The 23,707-nt window shown below is 40.9% G+C and overlaps 1 protein-coding gene across 3 annotated transcripts in view; it reads right to left on the reverse strand.

Moving 5' to 3' along the window:
* The window catches only part of LOC144505206 (uncharacterized), a 168,914-nt gene that overhangs the window by 141,079 nt on the left and 4,128 nt on the right, over nt 1-23,707 (reverse strand). For all 3 annotated transcript variants that reach the window (XR_013499794.1, XR_013499795.1, XM_078231185.1), the window contains one exon: nt 6,244-6,947. Coding sequence is in view for 1 of the 3 variants with exons in the window: in XM_078231185.1 (XP_078087311.1) it covers nt 6,244-6,930 (687 nt within the window). In the remaining 2 variants the exon portion in view is untranslated. The remainder of the gene's footprint in view (nt 1-6,243; nt 6,948-23,707) is intronic.

Genomic DNA, 23,707 nt, shown 5'->3' on the forward strand with positions numbered 1-23,707 from the left:
TGGCTGTGCAACAAAATGGGTAATTAAAATGGAACAGGGAGTTAACTGACTCTTCTAAAGATATCAATGCATGCTGACTCTTTTTTAGTAGCAATCATCTTTTTCTGCTTGTGAATGAGGAGTGGGAGTGATGGTTACATTTTAAGTTAAACTCTTATTCTTATTTAAACCTATGAGAAAGCCTGTCATGTGTCTGCTCATTAGTCACAGCACAAAGGGTTAAAACATTCCTCTAAAATACATCTGCAGTATTTTGCTTTTATCCTCTAAAATATATCTTGTTGCAGTCACTCGAGAGGTGAGAGAAGGGAGCAATTATCCATATTTCTCCCCTGTCCAAAACAAAAATTATTAGAGCTTGTAACAAAGGCAATGTAATAATTATGGGGTACTTTAAAATTCATGTAGATTGGACCAATCAAATTGGCATAGGTTGTCTGATCACCTTCGTTTCCTGGAACAATACACTGTGGAACCAACTAGAGATAAAGCTGTTTTAGATCTAGCATTACTAATTAATCCTGCCTCAATTTGCAATCTCATTGCAAAAGGAAATAGTGATCACGTTACAACTGAATTAAGTTTTAAAATAACCTACTCTGATAAAGTTATACGTAGTCAATTACATTGGTATGATGAAGTAACTGACAAAGGCAATTGCATATATATATAAAATCTTTAATGTGGAAAACTATCCCGACACACAAAAAAATCTTTCATTTTAACTTTCTTTGGTCAAAATTTATAATTGTTAGAATGTCAAACTTTCACACCTAACTGCTTGAACCCAGTTAATTACAACTTTTCTATCTTATTTCAAGATGGCTCTGGGCAGTCGACTCCCTAGCAAATTCCTAGCTTATTCATGGCCAACTCTGCCCCCAAATCATTCCTCTGTTTTTAAATTCCCCGATTCCAACAGTGGCTTCAAATTCCTGGACTACTCTGGAGATCAAAATCACATTTATCTGCTGGGCTACACCGAAATAAACTTGTATATAATATGCTGCTCCTTTCATCTATGGAAAAGATCTGGAAAAATATGGATCTAAATTTTCCAGATCTTCACAAACTTGGCTTTAAATTCCTGGAGTAATTAGTTCGGATGAAAGGTCATCGATCCGAAAGGTCAACTCTTTCTCTTTCTACAGATGATGGCTTATCTGTTAAATGTTTCCAGTATTTTCTGTTTTAATTACAAATTTTTGAACTTTTCTCAATGATATTTCTGGTCTGGACTACACAGCAAGGTCCAACTTCTGTCTCTCATTTGCAAGATTTATATTCATTTTGATTAGTTTACTGTCCTTCGCCTCATCCCAACACAGCTGTGACTGAGACTTTCACCTCCTGCTGAGCCTGTAAATGGCCACTTGCTGCATTGTTTTTTTAAACTGTGTCTCCCAGTGGTCGTTTCCCTCTCAAGATGAAACATCCTCCCAATATCCACCCTACCAACTCCCCTCAGGATCCTATATTTCAAAATCATTTCTCATTTTCCAATGAGTAGACCAAATGCGTTTACCCTTTTTTATAAGATAGCCCTTTCATCCGAGGAACGAGTCAAGTGAACCTTCTGAGTTGCCTCTAATACAGTTACATCCTTTTTGACATAAGCTGCATTGAAAAACTTCTCTATTTTTATATTTTATTCTCTTTGCAATGAATACCAACATTCCATTTGCCTTCCTGGTTGCTTGCTGTACTGGCATAAGAACTGAGATTCACAGACCAGGACACCCATATCCCTCTAACAGAGTTCTGCAACTTTTCGCTATTCAAATAATATAGCATTTTTCTATTCCTGCTCCAAAAGTGGACCAGTTCACATTTTCCCACGATACCCTATCTGCCAATTTTTTGCCAACTCATTTAACCTTTTTATTAAAGTAAATTACTGCAGATGCTGGAATCTGAAACCAAAAGAGAAAATGCTGGAAAATCTCAGCAGGTCTGGCAGCATCTGTCAGCTTTGTCAAAGCTTTGACAAAGGGTCATCTGGATTCGAAACGTCAGTTCTTTTCTCTCCTTGCAGATGCTGCCAGACCTGCTGAGATTTTCCAGCATTTTCTCTTTTGGTAACCTATTTATATCCTTTTGCCAAGAGAAGGCAAGGTACTACAATGTACTTTCCTACCCACCTTGGTGTCATCGGCAAATTTAGCTATCATTCCAGTCATTTATGTAGATTGTAAATATTTGAGATCCAACAGAGATCCATCTGGCACTCCACTAGTTACAGCTTGTCAACGTGAAAATGAGCTATTTATCCATACTATATTTCTTGTTAGTAAACCAATCCTCTATCCATACAATACATATCCCCCTATACCACAAGCTCTTATTTTGTGTAACAATCTTTTGTGTGGCAGCTTATCAAATGCCTTTTGGAAATCCAAGTACACCATATCTACAGGTTCTCCTTTATCAGTGTTGCATGTACTTCCTCAAAAAACTCCAGTAAATTAATTAGTTAAACATGATTTCCTTTTCACAAGCTATGTTGTATCCTGTTATAACCTCCTTAATAAAGGGATTCTAGCAATTTCCACAAGACAGTTCTTTGTTTCCCTCTTTTCTTGAATTTACTATTTTCCAATCGCTGGGACTTTTCCAGAATCAAAGAAAATGTTGGAAGATTATAACCAATACCTCTATTATCTCTCCAGCCACTTCTTTCCCTTGACATTCATGAACATGTAATGGATGATTATGTTGACATCGGGGCCTCATCAGAAACGTGGCTGAGGCGCAATGACAGCTTTCCCAATATAACTGCTAAATGTTATATGACAATGTTTTAAACTCTCTTTAATTCAAGATAAAAATAAAGTGAATGAAAATTGGTCATGTGACCCGCTACTAATTCTTCCTGACAAGAAGCTGTGTGGTCCGATTATCATGATGACAAGTATGCGAGAGAGACTGAGATACTGGCAAACGTTCCCCCTCATTCTTTTTAACTTCCATCTTGAACCCCTCTCAATTATAGAACCGCTGCAGTGCAAGTGGTGGTTATTTGGCCCATCAAGTCTGCACTGACAACAATCCCCCGTAACCCCATGCATTTACCCTGATAATTCCCCCTGACACCAAGGGACAATTTAACATGGCCAATCAACTTAACTCACACATCTTTGGACTGTGGGACTAAACCGGAGCACCCGGAGAAAACACATGCAGACATGGGGAGAACATGCGAACTCCACACAGACAGTGACCCGAGGCCTGGATTCCTGGAGCTGTGAGGCAGCAGTGCTAACCATTGCTCCACCATGCCACCCTATCTCTCCTCTGATGTCCACCTTGGGGGTGCTCACCTGGTTCCATTCTTATCTAATCATATACACAATTTCACTTGCAATGGCATCTCACCCTGCTCCCACACAATTATCTCTGGTGTCGGCCAGAATCTATCTTTGGACCTCTCCTATTTCTCATCCATATGGTATACTCTTCGGCAGCTTCATCTAAAAGCACAGCACTAGTTTTCACACACAAGACCCAGTTCTGAGTCAGCACCACCTCTCAACTCCTCCACTGTTGCTAAGTTATCTGATTGCTTATTTGACATCCAGTACTGGATAAGCAGAGATTTTCTTCCAACTAAATATTGGGAAGACTCAAGCCATTGTTTTTGGTCACAGTTCTAAATTCCATCTCTCTCCCAAGCAACAATTTGAAATCATAGAATCCCTACAGTGCAGAAGGAGGCCATTCGGCCCATCAAGTCCGCATTGACTCTCCAACAGAGCATCCTACCCAGACCCAATCCCCGAAACCTCAGATATTTACCCCGCTAATCCCCCTAACCGACACACCTTGGGTCACTCGGTCAATTTAGCATGGCCAATCAACCTAACCTGCATATCTTTTAACTGTGGAAGGAAAACCCATGCAGACACAGGGAGCATGTGCAAGAATCCACCCAGTCACCAGAGACTGTAATTGAACCTGGGTTCCTGGCACTGAGGCAACAATGCTAACCACTGAGCCACCATGCTTCCCACTCTGTTCACAACATTGGTGTCACAATGGAACCATAGTTGGGCTTCAGACCTCACAGATGCACCATTACCACAGCCCTTGTTTTCCATTACATTGCCCAACCTCACTTGTCTCAATTCATCTGCTGTTAAAAAAACTCTTTATTCAAGCCTTTATTACCTCTAGACTTGACAATTCTCATGCATTATTGACTGGTCCATAACATTTTATCCTGTGTAAACATGAGGTCATCCAAACCTCTGCTGCCAGTTTCTTCACTCCTACCATTTTCCATTCACCCATCACCCTGTTCTCACTGATTACACTGGATCCCAGTCAAGCAATGCCTGGATCTAAAAGTTCTCATCTTTTCAAACCTTTCCCACCCTAACTCTGCAATCTCCTCCAGCCCTGTATCCCTACATGTGCTTTGCTAATGCTGATCTCTTGAGCATATCAATTTTAATCATTCCACTACTAGTCACAACTTCACCTGCCCATATCCTAAACTCTGGAATTCTATACCTACACATCCCCTCCTCTTTGCTTTCCTCCTTTCAAGATACTTCTCTTTGACCAAGCTTTTGGATATCTGATCCAATATCTTATGTGGCTTGGTGTGACATTTTGTTTTATGGTACTGAAGTGCCTTGGGACATCTAATTATGTTAAAAGCATGAAATAAATATAGAGCAGGATCTAGAACAAGACCTAGATCTCTTTGTTATAGAACCAAGAGATCTAGGGGTACAGGTTCATAGCTCCTTGAAAGTGGAGTCACAGGTGGACAGAGTGGTGAAGAAGGCATTCGGCATGCTTGGTTTCATTGGTCAGAACATCGAATACAGGACTTGGGACGTCTTGAAGTTGTACAAGACAGTGGTAAGGCTACACTTGGAATACTGTGTACAGTTCTGGTCACCCTATTATTGAACTAGAATAAGTGCAGAAAAGATTTACAAGGATGCTACCGGGACTTGATGGTTTGAGTTATAAGGAGAGGCTGGATAGACTGGGACTTTTTTCTCTGGAGCATAGGAGGCTTAGGGGTGATCTTACAGAGGTCTATAAAATAATAAGGGGCATAGATCAACTAGATAGCCAATATCTTTTCCCAAAGGTAGGGGAGTCTACAACTAGAGGGCATAGGTTTAAGGTGAAAGGGGAGAGATACAAAAGGGTCCAGAGGGGCAATTTTTTCCACACAAGAGGATGGCGAGTGCCTGGAATAAGCTGCCAGAGGTAGAAGAGGAGCCAGGTACAATTTTGTCTTTTAAAAAGCGTTTAGACAGGTACATGGGTAAGATGGGTACAGGAGGGATATGGGCCTAACGCGGGCAATTGGGACTAGCTTACGGGTTAAAACAAAAGGGCAGCATGGATAAGTTGGGCCAAAGGGCCTGTTTCCATGCTGTAAACCTCTATAATCGATTATCACAGTATACCCAGGATATGGTTGTTCAACAAGTGGAAGTGAAAGCACGATGGCACAGTGGTAGCATTGCTGTCTCACAGCGCCAGAGACCAGGGTCACTGACTGTGTGGAGTTGTGCGTTCTCCCCGTGTCTGCGTGGGTTTCCTCCAGGTGCTCCGGTTTAAAATTGGGGTGGAATGGTGGCACAGTGGTTAGCACTGCTGCCTCACAGCTCTAGGAACCCGAGTTCGATTCCCGACTTAGGTCACTGTCTGTGTGGAACTTGCACATTCTCCCTATGTCTGTGTGGATTTCCTCTAGGTGCTCCGGTTTCCTCCACAGTCCAAAAGGTGTGCAGGTTAGGTTGGTTGGACATGCTAAATTAACCCTCAGTGCCACAGAATGCAATAGGTTAAAGAGATTAGCAGGGATAGGGCCTGAGTACGATCAAGTATCGGTGCAGACTCGATGCGCCGAATGGCCTCCTTCTGCATGGTTGGCATTCTATAATTCATGCTACGAAGACCAAAGACTTCAATGAAATGATTTGCCTTGTCCTGGAAAAAAAACTACAACTCCCAGGAAAGATCTCAATCATATTCACACCAGGAGCTCCAACTCCGTACCACCTTTCTACGCAATTCTAATGTTACATGAATTGCCATGCAGCAGTCCAGCTTTTTAATGCCACAGCACAGTAAAAGCAGTTAATGTCATACATTAAGCAATATCTGATTTAGTTTGCTAAAATAGCCTCTAAATATATATGCAATGCTCCCCATATTAAACATATTAGAATTTCATCCAGTCAAACTTCAGTTCTGTGTATAAATGACACTCACGTTCTTTCTTCCTTCCATTGGAGTTGGGGGATAAAATGCCATTGTGTTGTCCACTTTCTGTTCAGATTCATGTGAAGGACTGTATTTAATACTTTTCTTTCTCATTCTTTTTGTTCTGTGAGAAACTGGCATTTCTACCTCTTTGATGATTGGAGAGTGCTCTTCAGAATCCTTTACATCCTCTGTTTCCACCTCACTGCAGATTGATGATTCAAACATCATCTTTCCATTCATAACCATCTTAGTTATCTTTAACTTTAACTCTGGAGAACCATTTTGCGTAGAATCAGATACTGGAGAAGTGTGTCTGCCTTCATCAATTGCACAACAATCCTGGTTCGGGGAGCCCTCAGGGGATTCAGACCACTGTTTTGACTCTGGAGACTCAGAAAACCGAGTAGGAATCATAGAAGCCAGATCTTGAAGTCTGCGCAATGGGATATAGGATGGTGCTGAAACATGTCCATTAAATGCAGGCTGTGCACCACCCTGGGAATCAGTGGACAACTGAACAGCACTTCTGTCCTGCAGATTACAGCAGTCTTGTTCACAAATACTCTGTCCTGGCCTGCAGCCTGCATCATTTCTCTCAGAAACATTGAAACTCAACGAATTTGAAAACTGTTGTGGATTAGCAAAAGGCAAACCACCGCCCACCGTCAATTCATATTCACAGGCATGATCCATCTTGCTCTAGAGTCAACCTAATAGAAAAGAAAAAGTAACTGGTTATAGAACAGTCAAAAATAAAAACTTGTTAAAGATGTCAATGCACATAAAACAATAACTACCAAGCCTTGAAAAGGTTATCGAGAAGACTTCACAAGATCATGAGAATAGGAGTAGGTCACTTGGCCCTTCAAGCCTACTGCGCCATTCAACAAGATCATGGCTGATTTGATTGTGGCCTTAACTCTACTTTCCTGCCTGCCTCATAACTCTCTACTTCCATTGTAGAACAAAATATAATTATATTGGAAGCCAAGATGGGCTACGACCCAACTTTCAAGCCTCTCTGGGACAGAATTCCAAAGGCCCAACCTTTCCTCATAAGGCAATACCTTCATCCCAGAAATCAGCCTATTCCACCTTCTTTGAATGGCTTCCAATGCAAGTAAGGGGACCAAAGCTATACTCAGGACTCAAGGTATGATCTCACCAATCCTATGCTCCATCCGCTTTGCAATAAAGGCGAACATTCCATTTGTCTTCCTAATTATCTGCAGCACCTGTATGCCAATGTTTTGTGATTCATGTACAGGGAGCAAGAATTCAAAAGTCACCCTGGAATCCTTCCAATACTCTTATGGTAGACAGTAAGCATGGGAGTGTCTTCTGGTCAGTCATGCTTGAAGTGGAGTGGCGGCTCTCAAGTTATAGCCTCTGGTGACGGGCTGAGACCTGTATCAGGAAAACCTAGAAATCGAAACAGATGCACGTGCTTCGTCTACCTCATATGTCTCTAGGTATGGAAACAGAATCAAGAATAAATTGAGTAGAAATATGCCCCTTAAATGGATGTAATCTCATGATGATTTTCTCAAGGCAAACCTTAGATCAATCTGCGGCAAACCCTCCAGAAAACTGTTATGCCAGATACACGTCAGATGTTTTAAGGTAGGCACATACATTTGCATCAATATTTTCTTTTTAAAATGTTACGTTAATTTTTTTTAAAAAAGGCATCAGCCTTGGCTCTATGATAACATTCATATCTTTGAGGTGGAGGTTATGCATTCAAATCTCACTCCACTGAAACTGACATTTCAGTCCAATACCAAGTTACTGCTGAATTGCTGGAAGTGCTATCTTTAAGAAGCTAAACCCATATGACTGGATATAAAAGGTCCTATGCTACTATTTAAAGTAGGGACACACAGGTCCCTTGGTTATTATTCCTGAAGACCACCAAAAACCAGTTATCCTAGTTACATATTTCACTGCTGCTGAAGACCATTGCTGTGTGCGAATTGCTACCACATTTCTCTACATTAAAAGTCTTGACAATTAAAAGTACCTTTTATGCTGAGAAGTTGCTGAAGCAAGACAAAAGGATTTGGCAACATGCCTCTCTTATCAGCAATATTCAAACTCTATACTACCAAATGCATATTTTAAAGTATTTCATTGAAATGCTTTGAAAAATCCAGAAGTCATGAATGACATCACAAAATCTTTATTGTAGACTACCCGGAACATATGTGCGGTCAAATCAATATCTTAATTGCAACAGTACGTCTTTAATATAGGGTTTCTAGTTGCTCTTTCACCAAAGGCTAGCACATTCAAAATTTCTCGCTCTGAAAAATGCTACATAAAACTATAAAAACACTCCCAGGAATACAAGTATAAATGTTGTCAAGAGTCTTGCCTTTAGGAACTGTTGAATTAAAAAGACAGATTTATATGCAATGAGTTCAACGTATTCAACATTATTTCCTTAAAATTTTTCATTATTTCAGATATATCGAAGAAAACTGCTTTCTCTCTACCAATCTCGTTCATGACAAAGTGCTTGCTTAGATTTCAAGTTCTGAAGCAACATAACAGCTCCTTTCCCAAGTCCAGATTGTGAGGTGTCATGTTCATTGGAGTTAGATTGTGTAAAACCACCGGATAGTATAAACTATCATCTTTGTCAGTACAATCAGTGCTGATTCATTCTTTTAACTCAACCAACAGCTTTTCTAAAATTTACCCACTCAAACCTAGTGATCTTTAGCATAAAGAATAGCTTTTGAAAGCAAATATATATCCATACTCATTCATTGGAAACTTGCTGCACTGCTCTTTTGAGCAGTTTGCCAATGCCCATAACACCCAACTTGCCAGATTTCAAAAGGAAACTGAACAGAAAGGAAAATGCAGGGCTGCACGGCAAGAGGAGTGGGATCAATTGGGTAGCTCTTTCAAAGAGCCAATACAGTGCAAGCAAAGTGACTAAATGTCAATTATCCTGTGTTATGAAAACATGCAGCCCTATATTACAAAAAATATCTTTCAACAAGTCAAGATAACTTTAAAGCAAAGAATTACCAGTAAAAAAAACTACGAATAGTAAACAATTGAACACTGGCGGGGAATTTAGATTAAATCTAGACAGTTTAAAAGAGCACACTGATGACAAACAATTTATTTCTTAATAAGTTGAAAACAAAAATAAATCCGTAAAAAGATTAAGATCCAGGCAGATTCAATATAAGCTTGTCCAACACCTTCCAAACTTGTGATGTCTACTGCTTAAAAAGACATGGGCAGCAGATGCATAGGAACACCACCACTTGCAAGTTCCCCTCCAAACCACTATCTAGACTTGGGACTATACCACCTTTCCTTCATCTTTGTTGGGTCAGAATCTTAGAACTCCCTTTCTACAAGTATTATGGGTGTACATACACCACATGTAATGGTTCAAGAAGACAGCTGACCATCCACTTCCCAAAGCAAATGAGGGGTGGACAATAAATATTGGCCCAGCCAACGGCACCCAGATACCATAAAAGAATAAAAATATAATGATTCACACCAGAAATGCAGTCAATGCACATGACTCTATTAAGATGGCTTTTGGCTCAAATCAGGAAGTACAATCAATATTGATGGAAATTGGGAATAGCAAGGATCGGAAAACACTAGTGGGGATAATTATTAGGTCACCACTGTACATAACATTAAACAAGTGTTAAGCCTATGACATAAATCTGTCAACTTGAGAAAGATGGACATTTTTACTTTTAAGAGGGCAGGGCAGCTTGGTGACCTTTTTCCGTTGAGACAGGGATCAACTCATGTATGGGAGCATCTCCATCAATAAAATAAAAGCAACCTTTTGAGGCCATTCCATTGAAGGGATATCAGAATACAACAGAATCTATTCTAGAGTCAACAATTACTAGTGTCTACATGTTTACTGATACTAAGATACAATAGCTGCCCAAAATTTGTGGCATTTCAATTTACAGACACCAAGACTGGTGTGAAGGAAACTATCTTAGCATAAGGTGCAACTAGCCAACATTTACCCCCCATTGTGTGGGCAATAAAATAGCAATGCTATGGTCACATGACAGAAACTGGCTTGTTAATGGAGCAGTCAACGTGGGCTAAAGGAGATTTCAGAGGAAAATCATCTCACCCAGCAAGAACTCTGCCTGGAAGTTGCCATAACTAGATGAGTGGGGCTAATTAAATTTACCTGCAAGATAATATTTTTCACTATAGGGACCCAACCACAACTTCAACTGGAAAAGCCAGAAACATGTTTCTTGGGAGTAAATCGTTGAGAGTTCTTCATCAGAAACTTCCAATTTCCATTTTTCTTCTGTGAACTAGAAGAGAATTCTCAGGCCTTGAGTGTCTCCAAACTCCATCTTGATGAACTAAAGTAATAGCCATTTCTTGGATTCTTCAGAATTGTTCCCACACAGGACACCATTCGGCCAATTTGTGTCTACACCAGCTCTTAACGAGCAATTCGCATAATGCCATTCACTCACCTTCTCAACCTAACCCTACACGTTCTCTCTCCAGAGAACAGTTCAATTCCTTTTTGAATAACTCAATTGAATCAGTCTCCATCACAGTCTCAGGCAATGCATTCTAAACCTTAAACACGTGTGTGAAAGCTTTTCCTCATAGCTCTTTTGCTAGTTACTTTAAATCTATGCCCTCTCGTGCTAAAAATACCAAAAGCCAACATCCTCATTCAGAAGTGACTGTGGAACAAAATGGGTAATTAAAATGGAAAAGGGAGTTAATTGACTCTTCTAAATACATCAGTGCATGCTGCCCTTTTTTAGTAATCACCTTTGCTTCTGCATGCGTCTTGTGTGTGAGTGTTGTAGCAGTTACATTTTGGATATTGATAAAATGAACATTTATTCCTTCTTGGTTAAACCTCTGAGAAAGTCTATATTGTGTCTGTTTGTCAGAGTCACAGCACTGAAGGAGTTAAAACAATCCTTCATTAAAATGCATCTTGTTGCGGTCACATTGGGAGGTAGGAAAAGAGTAAATATCCCACATCTCTCCTTTTTCTGAAATAAAAGTAATTATTGGTGCTTGTAACAAAGGCAATGTCATATTGTGGGGCAATTTAATCTTCATATAGACTGGACCAATCAAATCGGCAAGTGATCCGAAAGCTGAATTTGTATAATGCTTTTGTGATAGGTTTCCTAAAATAACTAGAACCACAGTATTTTAGATCTAGCATTGTGCAAAGAGGTAGGATTAATTAGTAATCTCACTGTAAAAAATCCACTGGGAAATAGTGATCATCTTACAACTGAATTTCATATCAAGTTTTAAAATAACATACTCCAATCACAAGATCTTAGAAGTTAAACAAAGCCAATTAATATGAGTGGATAGCTAAGTAATGTTAATTTTTAAAAATTTATTCATGGGACATGGCATTGCTGGCTGGCCAGCACTTGCTGGCCATCCCCGGTTAGCCTTGAGGGGTGATAGTGAGTGGCTTGCTAGATAATTTCAGAGAGTCAACCACATTGCTGTGGCTCTGGAGTCGCATGTAGGCCAGACCAGGTTAGGGTGCCAGATTTCCTTCACGAAAGGACATTAGTGAATCAGATGGATTTTCCCGACAATCAACAATGGTTTCATGGACATGGTTATTCCAGATCTATTTTATTGAATTCAAATTCCACCATGGCGGGAGTCGAACCCAGGTCACCAGAACATTAGCTGAGTTTCTGGATGAATTGTCTAGCAATAATATCACCAGGTTATTGCCTCCCCTTAAATAGAGTAAAAGTTTGGCAATATTTTTAAAAAGTGGAAACAATTAAGTAAACGATTCAAGATCTTCAAAAATCCATTCAATTGAAAGAAAGACTCAAAAGAAAGATTTAATGTAGCTTCCTGAAGAAATTAGTGATAGAATTAGATTAAAAGAAGAGGCTTATACTGTTGCAAAGAATGAGGATTAGCAGTGTTTTAGAAAGCAGCACAAAGCCACCAAAAGTTGATTAAGAAGGAAAAAACAGAATGAGAATAAACGAGACAGGAACATAAAACTGGAGATTTTACAAGTGTACAAAAAAGAGACTAGCTAAAGTAAACGATGGTCCATCTGTGGCAGAAATAGAAGAAATTAACTCAAGTAATGAGGAAATGGCAGAGTCAAACACACAAAATATTTGTTTAGTCTTCACAGTGTAAGACACAAGTTACATACTAGGTTAAGCTGTAAGCCAATAGGAATTAAAAAATAAGGTAATCAAGATTAGTAAGTACTGGAGAATTTTAAGCAACTAAAATCCAACAAATCTCCCAGTTCAGGTGGCCTACATTATCAAGTTCTAAAAGCGTTAGAGTGGATAAGGAGCAGTTGTTCCCCTTAGTTGAAGGGTCAGTCATGAGGGGACATAGGTTCATGGTGAGCTATACACTAGTCCACCATTTTAACTCCTATATTGTTTTTGTACATCTCTAATTTCCTTGCAAAAGTATTCTTCCATGTCATTCCCTCTAGCTGGAGTCATATAGAATATCCCCAGTAGTATAATAGTACTCCATTGTTTCTTAGATGTCAAACAGAACTGTTCATATTAAGCAGCCTTGCTTGTGCCATTGTGAATGGCCTCAGTGATCTTCTCAGGGTACCCATATTTGTATAGCACCTTCCATTGGCCTCGGTTTACTGTGTTGAAGGCCTTGGTCAGCTCAATGGACACTTTATGTTGGCAGAATTTTTCTTGAATGTGACACGCTGCAAAGATCATATTGACTGTTCTACATTCAACACAAAAGCCACACTGAGATTACGGGTGCACCAAATCTCTAAGATGAGTGACAATAACAATTAACAATCTTGTTAACAGTAAGCCATGCAAGAATTTTTCCTGCTGTGGAGAGAAGTAGTGAAGTGAAATACTACGACAACTGTCACAGATGGACTTCTTCCCTTCCATTTGTATGAGTTATGGAAGCACCTTGTAATCATAGGCACAATGCCCTGGTAAATAAAGTAAATGAGGCTTGAGAGTTTTCAAACCACACAAGCTCCTCCATATACGATTGGAATGCCACTGACTCCACTTTTGTCAAACCAATTATGGTACTTCCATCTGATAAATCCAAAGACATCAGATGCCAAGCAATGAGTGACATAAACCTTTTCCAAAAATCTTGGATATGTTATTTTCTGGGATACCAGCAAGCTCTACAGCTAATTTCTGGTCTAGTTTCTGTCCTTCAGGCGAGTCCTTTAGGACAGTCAAGCCAACCTTCCTGTATGCTCGTGTTTCTTAGCACTTTAGGCATTATCTTTAAGGACAGGCTGATGGCCTAACCAGCATTCTGCAAATTGGATGCAGTGAGTAACACACACACCATTGAGATTACGCTTTGTACAATAATATAGTCCAATATGTGCCAATGCTTGGATCTGAGGTGCATCCATGTTTTCATGACATCTTTTTGGACCGATTTCAGCATCCCGTCAGTGGAAAACACCACTCATGTAGTTGCTGCATAATTCTGCCTACCACACAACTGAGCAAAGATGTGCATGAAATTCAGTGCTAGCGCAATATCAGGTACATAGGCCATTTATCCCAATGACTAGCTGATCGATCAAGTAGCACATTCTTTTCGTAGTTCATAATAGGCAGAGTAAAGAATGCACTCAAACAGCTAGGGATTGCAAAACACAAAACGTCTGTTAGATGTGATTCCACGATTAGGCAGCTAATAGCTACACTACCAAATAATTTAAGATACATCAGTCAAACGTGTAAGGTGGTTCAATTGCATGTGCTAGAGGTGACATACATTCATATGCAGGGGCCTGCACTCTACAAAAGGAAGACAGTTCAAGCCTCATGCCGCTCTGGAATTATATGGGGATCCATCCTATAGTTCCCTGTTGCTCTCTCCATGGCAACAACGCGATTAATCAGAATCAACTTGCCAACCAATCAGTACCTTTTGCTCCTGCAGTATAACCGGCTGATTGTTTGAAACTTGCATCGGTCCTGATGTGTGCATAACATACATTTCAGCACATGCACACACAATATAATAAAAAATTTTAGGAACTTCCCAATGGCTCATTGAGTTTAATTAATTGAAAAGCCATACCAAACTGTACAAAGCCTCAAGATGAATTTATATTCTGCACTAAAATAGCCCGTATCATCCAAGATAATTATATATTTAGCCCAAGAACCAAGTTAGGAAAGCATGGGAACAAACAAGATCAGAACGACTATGACATTTCTCCTGTCCCACTACGTGCACAAAATAGATAAAGTTCATCTGGACAAGATCTCGAGGGCACCATCCAACATGCAATCATATTTCAGCAAAGAATCAATAACTACTAGGGAAAATATTCAGCTGAAAAGAAAAAGGTGTTCCTTTAGTAATTAGTAGCAAAATATCTGGTTCTAACTTGTATTTTTAATTATCTACAGAAATAAATATTGCATACAAATTTTGAGTTTCCTATTTAGTAGATGTATTACAAAGTGACATTGACATGAAGAAACTTAATGCACGAGTCATTTTGGACTCAAATTTCCAATTAAATAACTACAAATAAAAAGGCATTTACTTTGAAAATCACTTAGTAGATAGCATTGTCAGCCATAAATGTTTTTCCTTCAACTATATCTTTCCCTCTGTTTATTCCCCTTGCTCAAATTCAGACGGTAATAAACAATTGGTGTAATCTAATTTCATAAGCTCTCAGGCCTGTTGAAGCACATATAAATAACAATGTTATCAGACTTTTCAACCACGGAAACCATGACATCTTATTAGGATCCCATCTTACCCCATGTTAATATATGTATCCCTAGCATTTGACGCTAGCAAGAAGAGTGACAACTTTAACATTTCTCTTACTCTCGTCAGAAACACAATTTTGGCACCACCACACTGCGCTAGCTAACTCAGAACGGACCAGGAACTGTACCTAAGAAATTCCCAGACTACATTGCTCAGTACAGCAGCACAGTCCACTGGCCAATTGAGAAAATCAAACTAGTAGATATCTTGGAATAGAAGCCAGACAGTCCCTTCCAGCAAAATTTAATATGAAAGTAAGCCAACCCCTTCTACAAATAATTGATTTGCCCAGTCACAGTATCAAAACAGCCCTTATGAAACTCAGAAATAACATTCTTTACAACTGGTCTTATTCAAGATAGTTCCTGAATAGTCAGTTTCCTAGAGACTACTGTGAATCTCTCCATCCTTGAAAATCCAAAGCCATCCTTTGCCCTTTCTCCCTCACTCTCCACTCTTTCACCGTCCAGGTTCCCTGGCTCTAATAACAGATACATGTATTTCAGCCCAAACTTAAAATTGCTAGTTTAAACCCTCAACCCACGACCATGCCCTGCTCTTTGTAAGCTCTGGATCATCTCTCAAACTCGACTTTCAAATTCTTGGGCTTCTCTGGACATCAAGATCTCACTCCTGTACTGAATTTACCCCTAAGATTCAGCTACTGTCTGTGATCTGATGTTTAAATTTTCAAGTCACTTTGCTCAATTTACAGCCCGTTCCCACTTTTGCTGCAACTGACAGACTGAGGTAGCCAAGCCCCTGTTGAGCTTGTTATAGGTTACTGAGTTTCTGCTTCAGTTAAAAACTGTTCCTGCTGGGACAAAGTAAACCTCTCCACTGTTTCTGGATCTTATGGTGACCTCCAATTTTGCCACCAACTTTCGGCCCCATAACAACCTGTTGGACCTTCATTCCCAAGGAAATACTCCTCCATCTGTACATCTTCATTGCTCTATTCTAAAGTAGCTTCTGGACTTCACTGGCCCATCATGTTGTCTTAGAACTTGGACTTGTTATCTCCATCCTATTTACTTGATCATAATATCAGGGTAGTACTGAGGGATGACATCGGCTCTGAGGAACAAAACGTGGAATCATTATGGGTAGAGATGAGGAATAGTAGAGGGAGAAAGACACTAGTAGGTGTGGTATATAGGCCCCCAAATAATAATGTTGAGGTAGGGAGGGCTATAAACAAGCAGATAAGGGATGCGTGTAAAAACGGAACGGCAATAATCATGGGGGACTTCAACATGCACATTGACTGGCAGACTCAAGTCGGTAAGGGTGGAATGGAGGAAGAGTTCTTAGAATGCTGTCGGGATAGTTTCCTTGAACAGCATGTTACGGAACCGACGAGGGAACGAGCTATTTTGGATCTGGTATTGTGTAACGAGGTAGGTAGAATTAAGGATCTTATTGTGAAGGACCCTCTTGGGTCTAGTGACCACAATATGGTCGAATTTCTGATTCAGATGGAAGAGGAGAAAGTTTGGTCCCAAACCAGTGTCCTCTGTTTGAACAGAGGGAAATATGATAGGATGAGGGATGAATTGGCTAAGGTAGACTGGGAGAACAGGCTGGCAGGTAGGATAGCTGAGGAACAGTGGAGGATTTTTAAGGAGATCCTTTTCAGTTCTCAGCAAAAATATATTCCAGCAAAAAACAAGGATTGTAAGAAAAGGGAGAACCAGCCGTGGATAACGAAGGAAATAAAGGAGAGTATTAAAATAAAAACAGCTGCGTACAGAGTGGCCAAAAATAGTGGAGAAACAAGTGATTGGGAAAAATTTAAGAAACAACAAAGAGAGACTAAGAAAGCGATAAAGAAAGGAAGGATAGACTATGAAGCTAGGCTAGCAATTAATATAAAAAATGATAGTAAAAGTTTTTATAAATATATAAAAAGGAATAGAGTGGCTAGAGTGAATGTTGGACCCTTGGAGGACGAGAGGGGGGAGTTAATAGTGGGAAATGAGGATATGGCTGAGTCTTTAAATAAGTTTTTTGTGTCGGTCTTCACGGTGGAGGACACAAATAGTTTGCCAAATATTAACGATAGAGGGTTGGCAGCAGGAGAAATACTTAATACAATTAATGTTACCAGAGAGGCAGTGCTGGGTAGACTAATGGGACTGAAGGTGGATAAGTCCCCGGGTCCGGATGGAATGCATCCCAGGGTATTGAAAGAAATGTCAGAGGTAATAGTGGATGCGTTAGTGATTATTTATCAAAACTCGTTGCATTCTGGGGTAGTGCCGGTTGATTGGAAAACGGCTAATGTTACGCCGCTGTTTAAAAAAGGAAGGAGACAAAAGGCGGGTAACTATAGGCCGGTCAGCTTAACGTCTGTAGTAGGGAAAATGCTGGAATCCATTATTAAAGAGGAGATAGCAGGGCATCTGGATAGAAATGGTTCGATCAATCAGACGCAGCATGGATTCATGAGGGGAAAGTCGTGCTTGACGAACATGTTGGATTTTTATGAAGATGTGACGAGGGCGGTTGATGGAGGAGAACCGGTGGATGCGGTGTTTTTGGATTTCCAAAAGGCGTTTGATAAGGTGCCCCATAAAAGGCTACTGAAGAAGATTAGGGCACACGGAGTTGGGGGTAGTGTGTTAAAGTGGATTGGGGACTGGCTATCCGACAGGAAGCAAAGAGTCGGAATAAATGGGTGTTTTTCCGGTTGGAGGAAGGTAACTAGTGGCGTGCCGCAGGGATCGGTACTCGGGCCGCAACTGTTTACCATTTATATAGATGATCTGGAGGAGGGGACGGAGTGTAGGGTAACGAAGTTTGCAGACGACACAAAGATAAGTGGAAAAGTGAATCGTGTGGAGGACGGAGAAGATCTGCAGAGAGATTTGGACAGGCTGAGTGAGTGGGCGAGGATATGGCAAATGGAGTATAACGTTGAGAAATGCGAGGTTATACACTTTGGAGGAAATAATAACAAATGGGATTACTATCTCAATGGAAACAAATTAAAACATGCTACCGTGCAAAGGGACCTGGGGGTCCTTGTGCATGAGACGCAAAAGCCCAGTCTGCAGGTACAACAGGTGATCAAGAAGGCAAATGGGATGTTGGCCTATATTGCGAAGGGGATAGAATATAAAAGCAGGGATGTCTTGATGCACCTGTACAGGGCATTGGTGAGGCCGCAGCTGGAATACTGTGTGCAGTATTGGTCCCCTTATATGAGGAAGGATATATTGGCATTGGAGGGAGTGCAGAGAAGGTTCACCAGGTTGATACCGGAGATGAGGGGTTTGGATTATGAGGAGAGGCTGAGGAGATTGGGTTTGTACTCGTTGGAGTTTAGAAGGATGAGGGGGGATCTTATGGAGACTTATAAGATAATGCGGGGGCTGGATAGGGTGGAGGCGGAGAGATTCTTTCCACTTAGTAAGGAAGTTAAAACTAGAGGACACAGCCTCAAAATAAAGGGGGGTCGGTTTAAGACAGAGTTGAGGAGGAACTTCTTCTCCCAGAGGGTGGTGAATCTCTGGAATTCTCTGCCCACTGAGGTGGTGGAGGCTACCTCGCTGAATATGTTTAAAGCGCGGATGGATGGATTCCTGATCGGTAAGGGTATTAAGGGTTATGGGGATCAGGCGGGTAAGTGGTACTGATCCACGTCAGATCAGCCATGATCTTATTGAATGGCGGGGCAGGCTCGAGGGGCTAGATGGCCTACTCCTGCTCCTATTTCTTATGTTCTTATGTTCTTATGGCATGTGGCATTGCTGGCAAGGCCTGCATTCCTCTCACATCCCTAAATTCCCTCAAGAAGATGGCAGCGAGTTGGCTTCTTAAACCATTGCCATCCATTTTATTTAGTTACGACCACAAACACCGTTAGGGAGCGTGTTCCAGATTTTTGACGGTGAAGGAAAAATGATATATTTCCAAGACAAAATGGTAGGTGTCTTGGTGGGAACTTGCAGGTGGTGGCATTCTCATGCATGTGCTGCCCTTGTTCTTCTATGTGGTCGTGGTAACTGGTGTGGAAGACATTGGCAAAGGATCCTGCATCTACACCAGCATTCTCCAACACAGGGCCTCTGAACTTCTCTGCATTCATCCCTATGGTCCCTTATCTATTCACATTTCTACAATCAGGCTTTTATGCATCCTATATTGCTACATAACCAGGCCTATTTAACTTGTCTTTTCATTTGTCCAGATGCCAATGTATTTTGGCTGCTGCTCTGAACTCGATCCCTACCACTTCTCTGTCTACGTTTTCGTCCCCTTTTCTTTTTACTTCTTAAATATTTCATCCTTTCATTTATCACCTCTCAAGTACTCTCAAATCCTTATCCCAAACATTTATTACTCCTTGACCTTCCTATTCTCCTGTCACAATTCCAAGTTTGACTCCCTCTTCGTTAAGCCTACGACATCCCTCTTGGCATCCTCCAACGAACCATCGAGGTGCTCTTTAATGATTCATTACTAGCAGCAACCCCAACTCCCACCAAGTTGTCCATCCATCGAGTCTGCAATGGGCTAATCTCCTCACTTGACAGGGGGGACAAATGGTCTTCTCCTCCTATTTCTTATCCAACTCATCCTTCTCACTAGTAACCATTCAGCTATCACTAGAACCCACTCTACCTCCCTCGATAAAATGTATTTACTTGTGAACAAGGCCCAGTGAATGACTGCACTGATATTATGCCCTAAATGAATCCTCCCCACCTGGCTATAGCTTCCAACACGAACAATTACAGTAGCATCATGGCTCTCATCCCAAATAACACCTTGGCTTCACTTCCCCCTATTTTGAGCATCTCACCTTGACCCACCCTGCTCACCTCTCACTTAAAATTCACATTCTATACTGCTTACCCATTAAAACATTCGCATCAAGATATCTTCACTGCTTTCCTCCCTCAGCTCCTGTACTAAGCAACTTCTCATCCTTGATGATTTCATCCTCCATCGCAACTCATCATACTCTCTCTCCTGAATTCATTTATTTTCCCTTAATCTCTCCCTCCGTACAAACTCCCCAACACATACTCATGGCCAGCCCCTTAACTGTGCCATCTCATGGGATTGCTACCCCCACGATATTACCACTAATAAGGCCATCTCTGATCACTTTTTTAAGATGATAAGAACTAAGAGCAGGGGTAGGCCATCTGGCCCCTCAAGCCTGCTCCGCCATTCAATAAGATCATGACTGATCTTTTTGTGGACTCAGCTCCACTTACCCGCCTGCTCATCATAACCCTTAATTCCTTTACTGTTCAAAAATTTATCTATCCTTGCCTTAAAAATATTCAATAGCCTCAACTGCTTCACTGGGCAGGCAATTCCACAGATTCACAACCCTCTGTGTGAAGAAGTTCCTCCTCAACTCAGTCCTAAATCTGCTCCCCCTTATTTTGAGGCCATGCCCCCTAGTTCTAGTTTCACCTGCCAGTGGAAACAACTTCCCTGCTTCTATCTTACCTATTCCCTTATAATCTTATATGTTTCTATAAGCTCTCCCCTCATTCTTCTGAATTTCAATGAGTATAGCCCCAGTCTACTAAGTCTCTCCTCATAAGCCAACCCTCTCAACTCCGGAATCAACCTAGTGAATCTCCTCTGCACCTCCTCCAGTGCCAGTATAGCCTTTCTCAAGTAAGGAGACCAAAACTGTACACAGTACTCCAGGTGTGGCCTCATCAGCACTTTATACAGCTGCAACATAACTTCACTGTTTTTAAACTCCATTCGTCTAGCAATGAAGGACAAAATTCTATTTGCCTTCTTAATTACCTGCTGCACCAATTTTTTGAGATTCATGCACAAGGACACCCAGGTCCCTCTGCACAGCAGCATGCTGCAATTTTTAACCATTTAAATAATAGTCCATTTTGCTGTTATTCCTATCAAAATGGATGACCTCACATTTACCAACATTGTACTCCATCTGCCAGGCCCTTGCCCACTCACTTAGACTATCGATATCCCTCTGCAGACTTTCAGCATCCTCTGCACACTTTGCTCTGCCACTCATCACAAATGACTGTACAAAGGTAAACTATTCCAACTGGTCTTTATCTTTGTGTGGTTATCTGTGTCAAAGGTTGCACAATCTTCTTCCAATGCCTCCCACCCAAAACATAAATGGATGGGAATGCACTGACTTCATTCCATTCTGGATTATCTAACATTAGCCAGAGAATCAATTGCAATTGTTTCCCTTTCACCCCATTACCTCTGGTGTTCCCCAAGGATTCTAACCTTGACTCTTACATGCTGCCTCTCAACAAAATCATCCCCAAATGCTGCATCCGTTTTCACATGAAGACTTGCACTTATTTAGCTCTTTTTATGATTACTGGACATCTCAAAAGCATTTTATAGCCAATTAAATATTTTTTCAAATGTAGACACTCCAGTAATGTAGGAAACACAGCACTCAATCTGCACACATCATACTCCTGCAAACAGCAACGTAATAACCTGATAATCAATAACACAAAACCTAATTGAGGGATAACTATTGGCAAGGACACTGGGAAAACTTGCCTGCTCTTTGTCAAATATGTTCTTATGGTGGCATGGAATCTTTTACATCCACCCACATAGACAGATGGGTCCTTGGTTTAAAACCTCATCTGAAAGACAGCACTTACACTCTCAATACTGCACTGGAACGTCAAATCCTAGAGTGGGACTCAAACCCAGAACCTTGTACTCAGAAACGAGAGGGGTACCTCCAGAGTCACAGCTCACATTAAAATATATATTGACAACACTCAGTTCTACGTCACCACAATTTCTCTCAGCCCCAAAACGGTTACACTGTCAGACTGTTTGACAAAATCCAGGAACGGATGAGCAGAAATTTTCATTAAATATCGAGAAGACTAAAGCCATACCCTTTGTTCCACACTGCAAATTCAATACCCAACTCCCAGCAAGATCAAGAGGCTAAACCAGACCATTCATACAAACATATGAAGTTAGGAGGAGTAGGCCACTTGGCCCCTCAAGACTGCACTGCCGTTCAATAAGATCACAACTGATCCAATTGTGGCCTCAACTCCACATTCTGCCTACCCTCCATTGTGTTAGTCAAGAAGCTAGCTACTCTGCCTTAAAAATATTCAATGTCCCTGCCTCCCACCACTCTGGGGAAGAGAGTTCCAAAATCTTATGACTCTCAGAAAAGAAAATTCTCATCTGTCTTAAATGAGAGAGTGCTTATTTTTAAACTGTGTCCTCTAGTTCTAGTCTTTTTTAACTCCAAAGGTTATAAGGAGAGATTTTATTGAACCAGGCTTGTATTCCCTGGAAATAGATGGTAAAGAGACAACTTGATTGAGGTTTTTAAGATTGTGAAAGAAATCTCCGGTAGAGAGAGAATCCTTTCGTACTGTTGAAGGAGTCTTGGTAAAGGAGACGCAACCTTAAAATCAAGATACGGGATTCAGGAGAGAAATTAGGAAACACCTCTTCATGCAAAGGGTGGTAGAAGTATAGAACTCTTTCTTATAAAAATCACTAGATGCTAACTCAATTAATTTTAAATCAGAGATAAGATTTTTATAGCCAAAGATAAGAACATAAGACATAGGAGCCAGAGTAGATGATTTGAATCCTTGAGTCTATTCTGTGATTGAACAGGATCGTGGCTGATCTTCTACCTCAACTTCATCATCTTGATCAACTTCACATCTCTTAATACCCAAAAATATATCAACTTCTGTCTTAAGTATATAGTCAAAAACAGAACTTTCACAACCTTGAGATAGAAAGTTCAAAAAATTCACAACCCTGAGTGAACAAATTTCTCATCTTATTCTGAAACCATAAGCCCTAGTTATGGACTTAGCAGCTAGTGGGAATAGCCTTTCAAAATCTACCCTATCAAGCTCCTTAAGAATTTTATATGCTTAAACAAGATCACCTTTCATTCTAGGGAACATCGACCCAGTCAATACAATTCTCATAGGAAATCCCCTCACACCAGGAATCTGTCTAGTGAACCTTTATTGCGCTCCCTCTCGGGCAGCAGCACTCTTCCTCGGGCAAGACCACCAAATTGTGTACAGCATTCCACCTGTGGCCTCATCAAGACCCAGCATGGTGGCAGTGGTTAGCACTGTTGCCTTACAGCAACAGGGACCTGGGTTTGATTACTAGCTTGGTTTACTGTTTGTGTGGAGTTTGCAAATTCTCTCTGTGTCTTTGTGGGTTTCCTCCAGGTGCTCCAGTTTCCTCCCACAGTCCAAAGATGTGCGTGTTAGTTGGATTTGCCATGGTGAATTGCCCTAGTGTCAGGGGGACTTGCTAGGGTAAATGCATGGGGTTATGGGAATAGGGCCTGGGTGGGATAGTGGTCAGTGCAGACTCAATAGGCTGAATAGCCTCCTTCTACACTGTAGGATTTTATGATTCCATATGCTTACAGGAAGACTTCTTTATTCATAATCCAGTATCTTATGGGAATAAAGGGTAACCTGGTGGCACAGTGGTTAGCACTACTGCCTCACAGTGCCAGGGACCTGGGTTCAATTCCAGCCTTGGGTAACTGTGTGGAGTTTGCACATTCTCCCCATATCTGTGTTGGTTTCTTCCAAGTGCTCCAGTTTCCTCCCACACTCCCAAGGATATGCAGGTTAGGTTGATT

The sequence above is a fragment of the Mustelus asterias genome, chromosome 16 (genome assembly GCF_964213995.1).
Source record: "Mustelus asterias chromosome 16, sMusAst1.hap1.1, whole genome shotgun sequence".
Classification (NCBI taxonomy): Eukaryota; Metazoa; Chordata; class Chondrichthyes; order Carcharhiniformes; family Triakidae; genus Mustelus; species Mustelus asterias.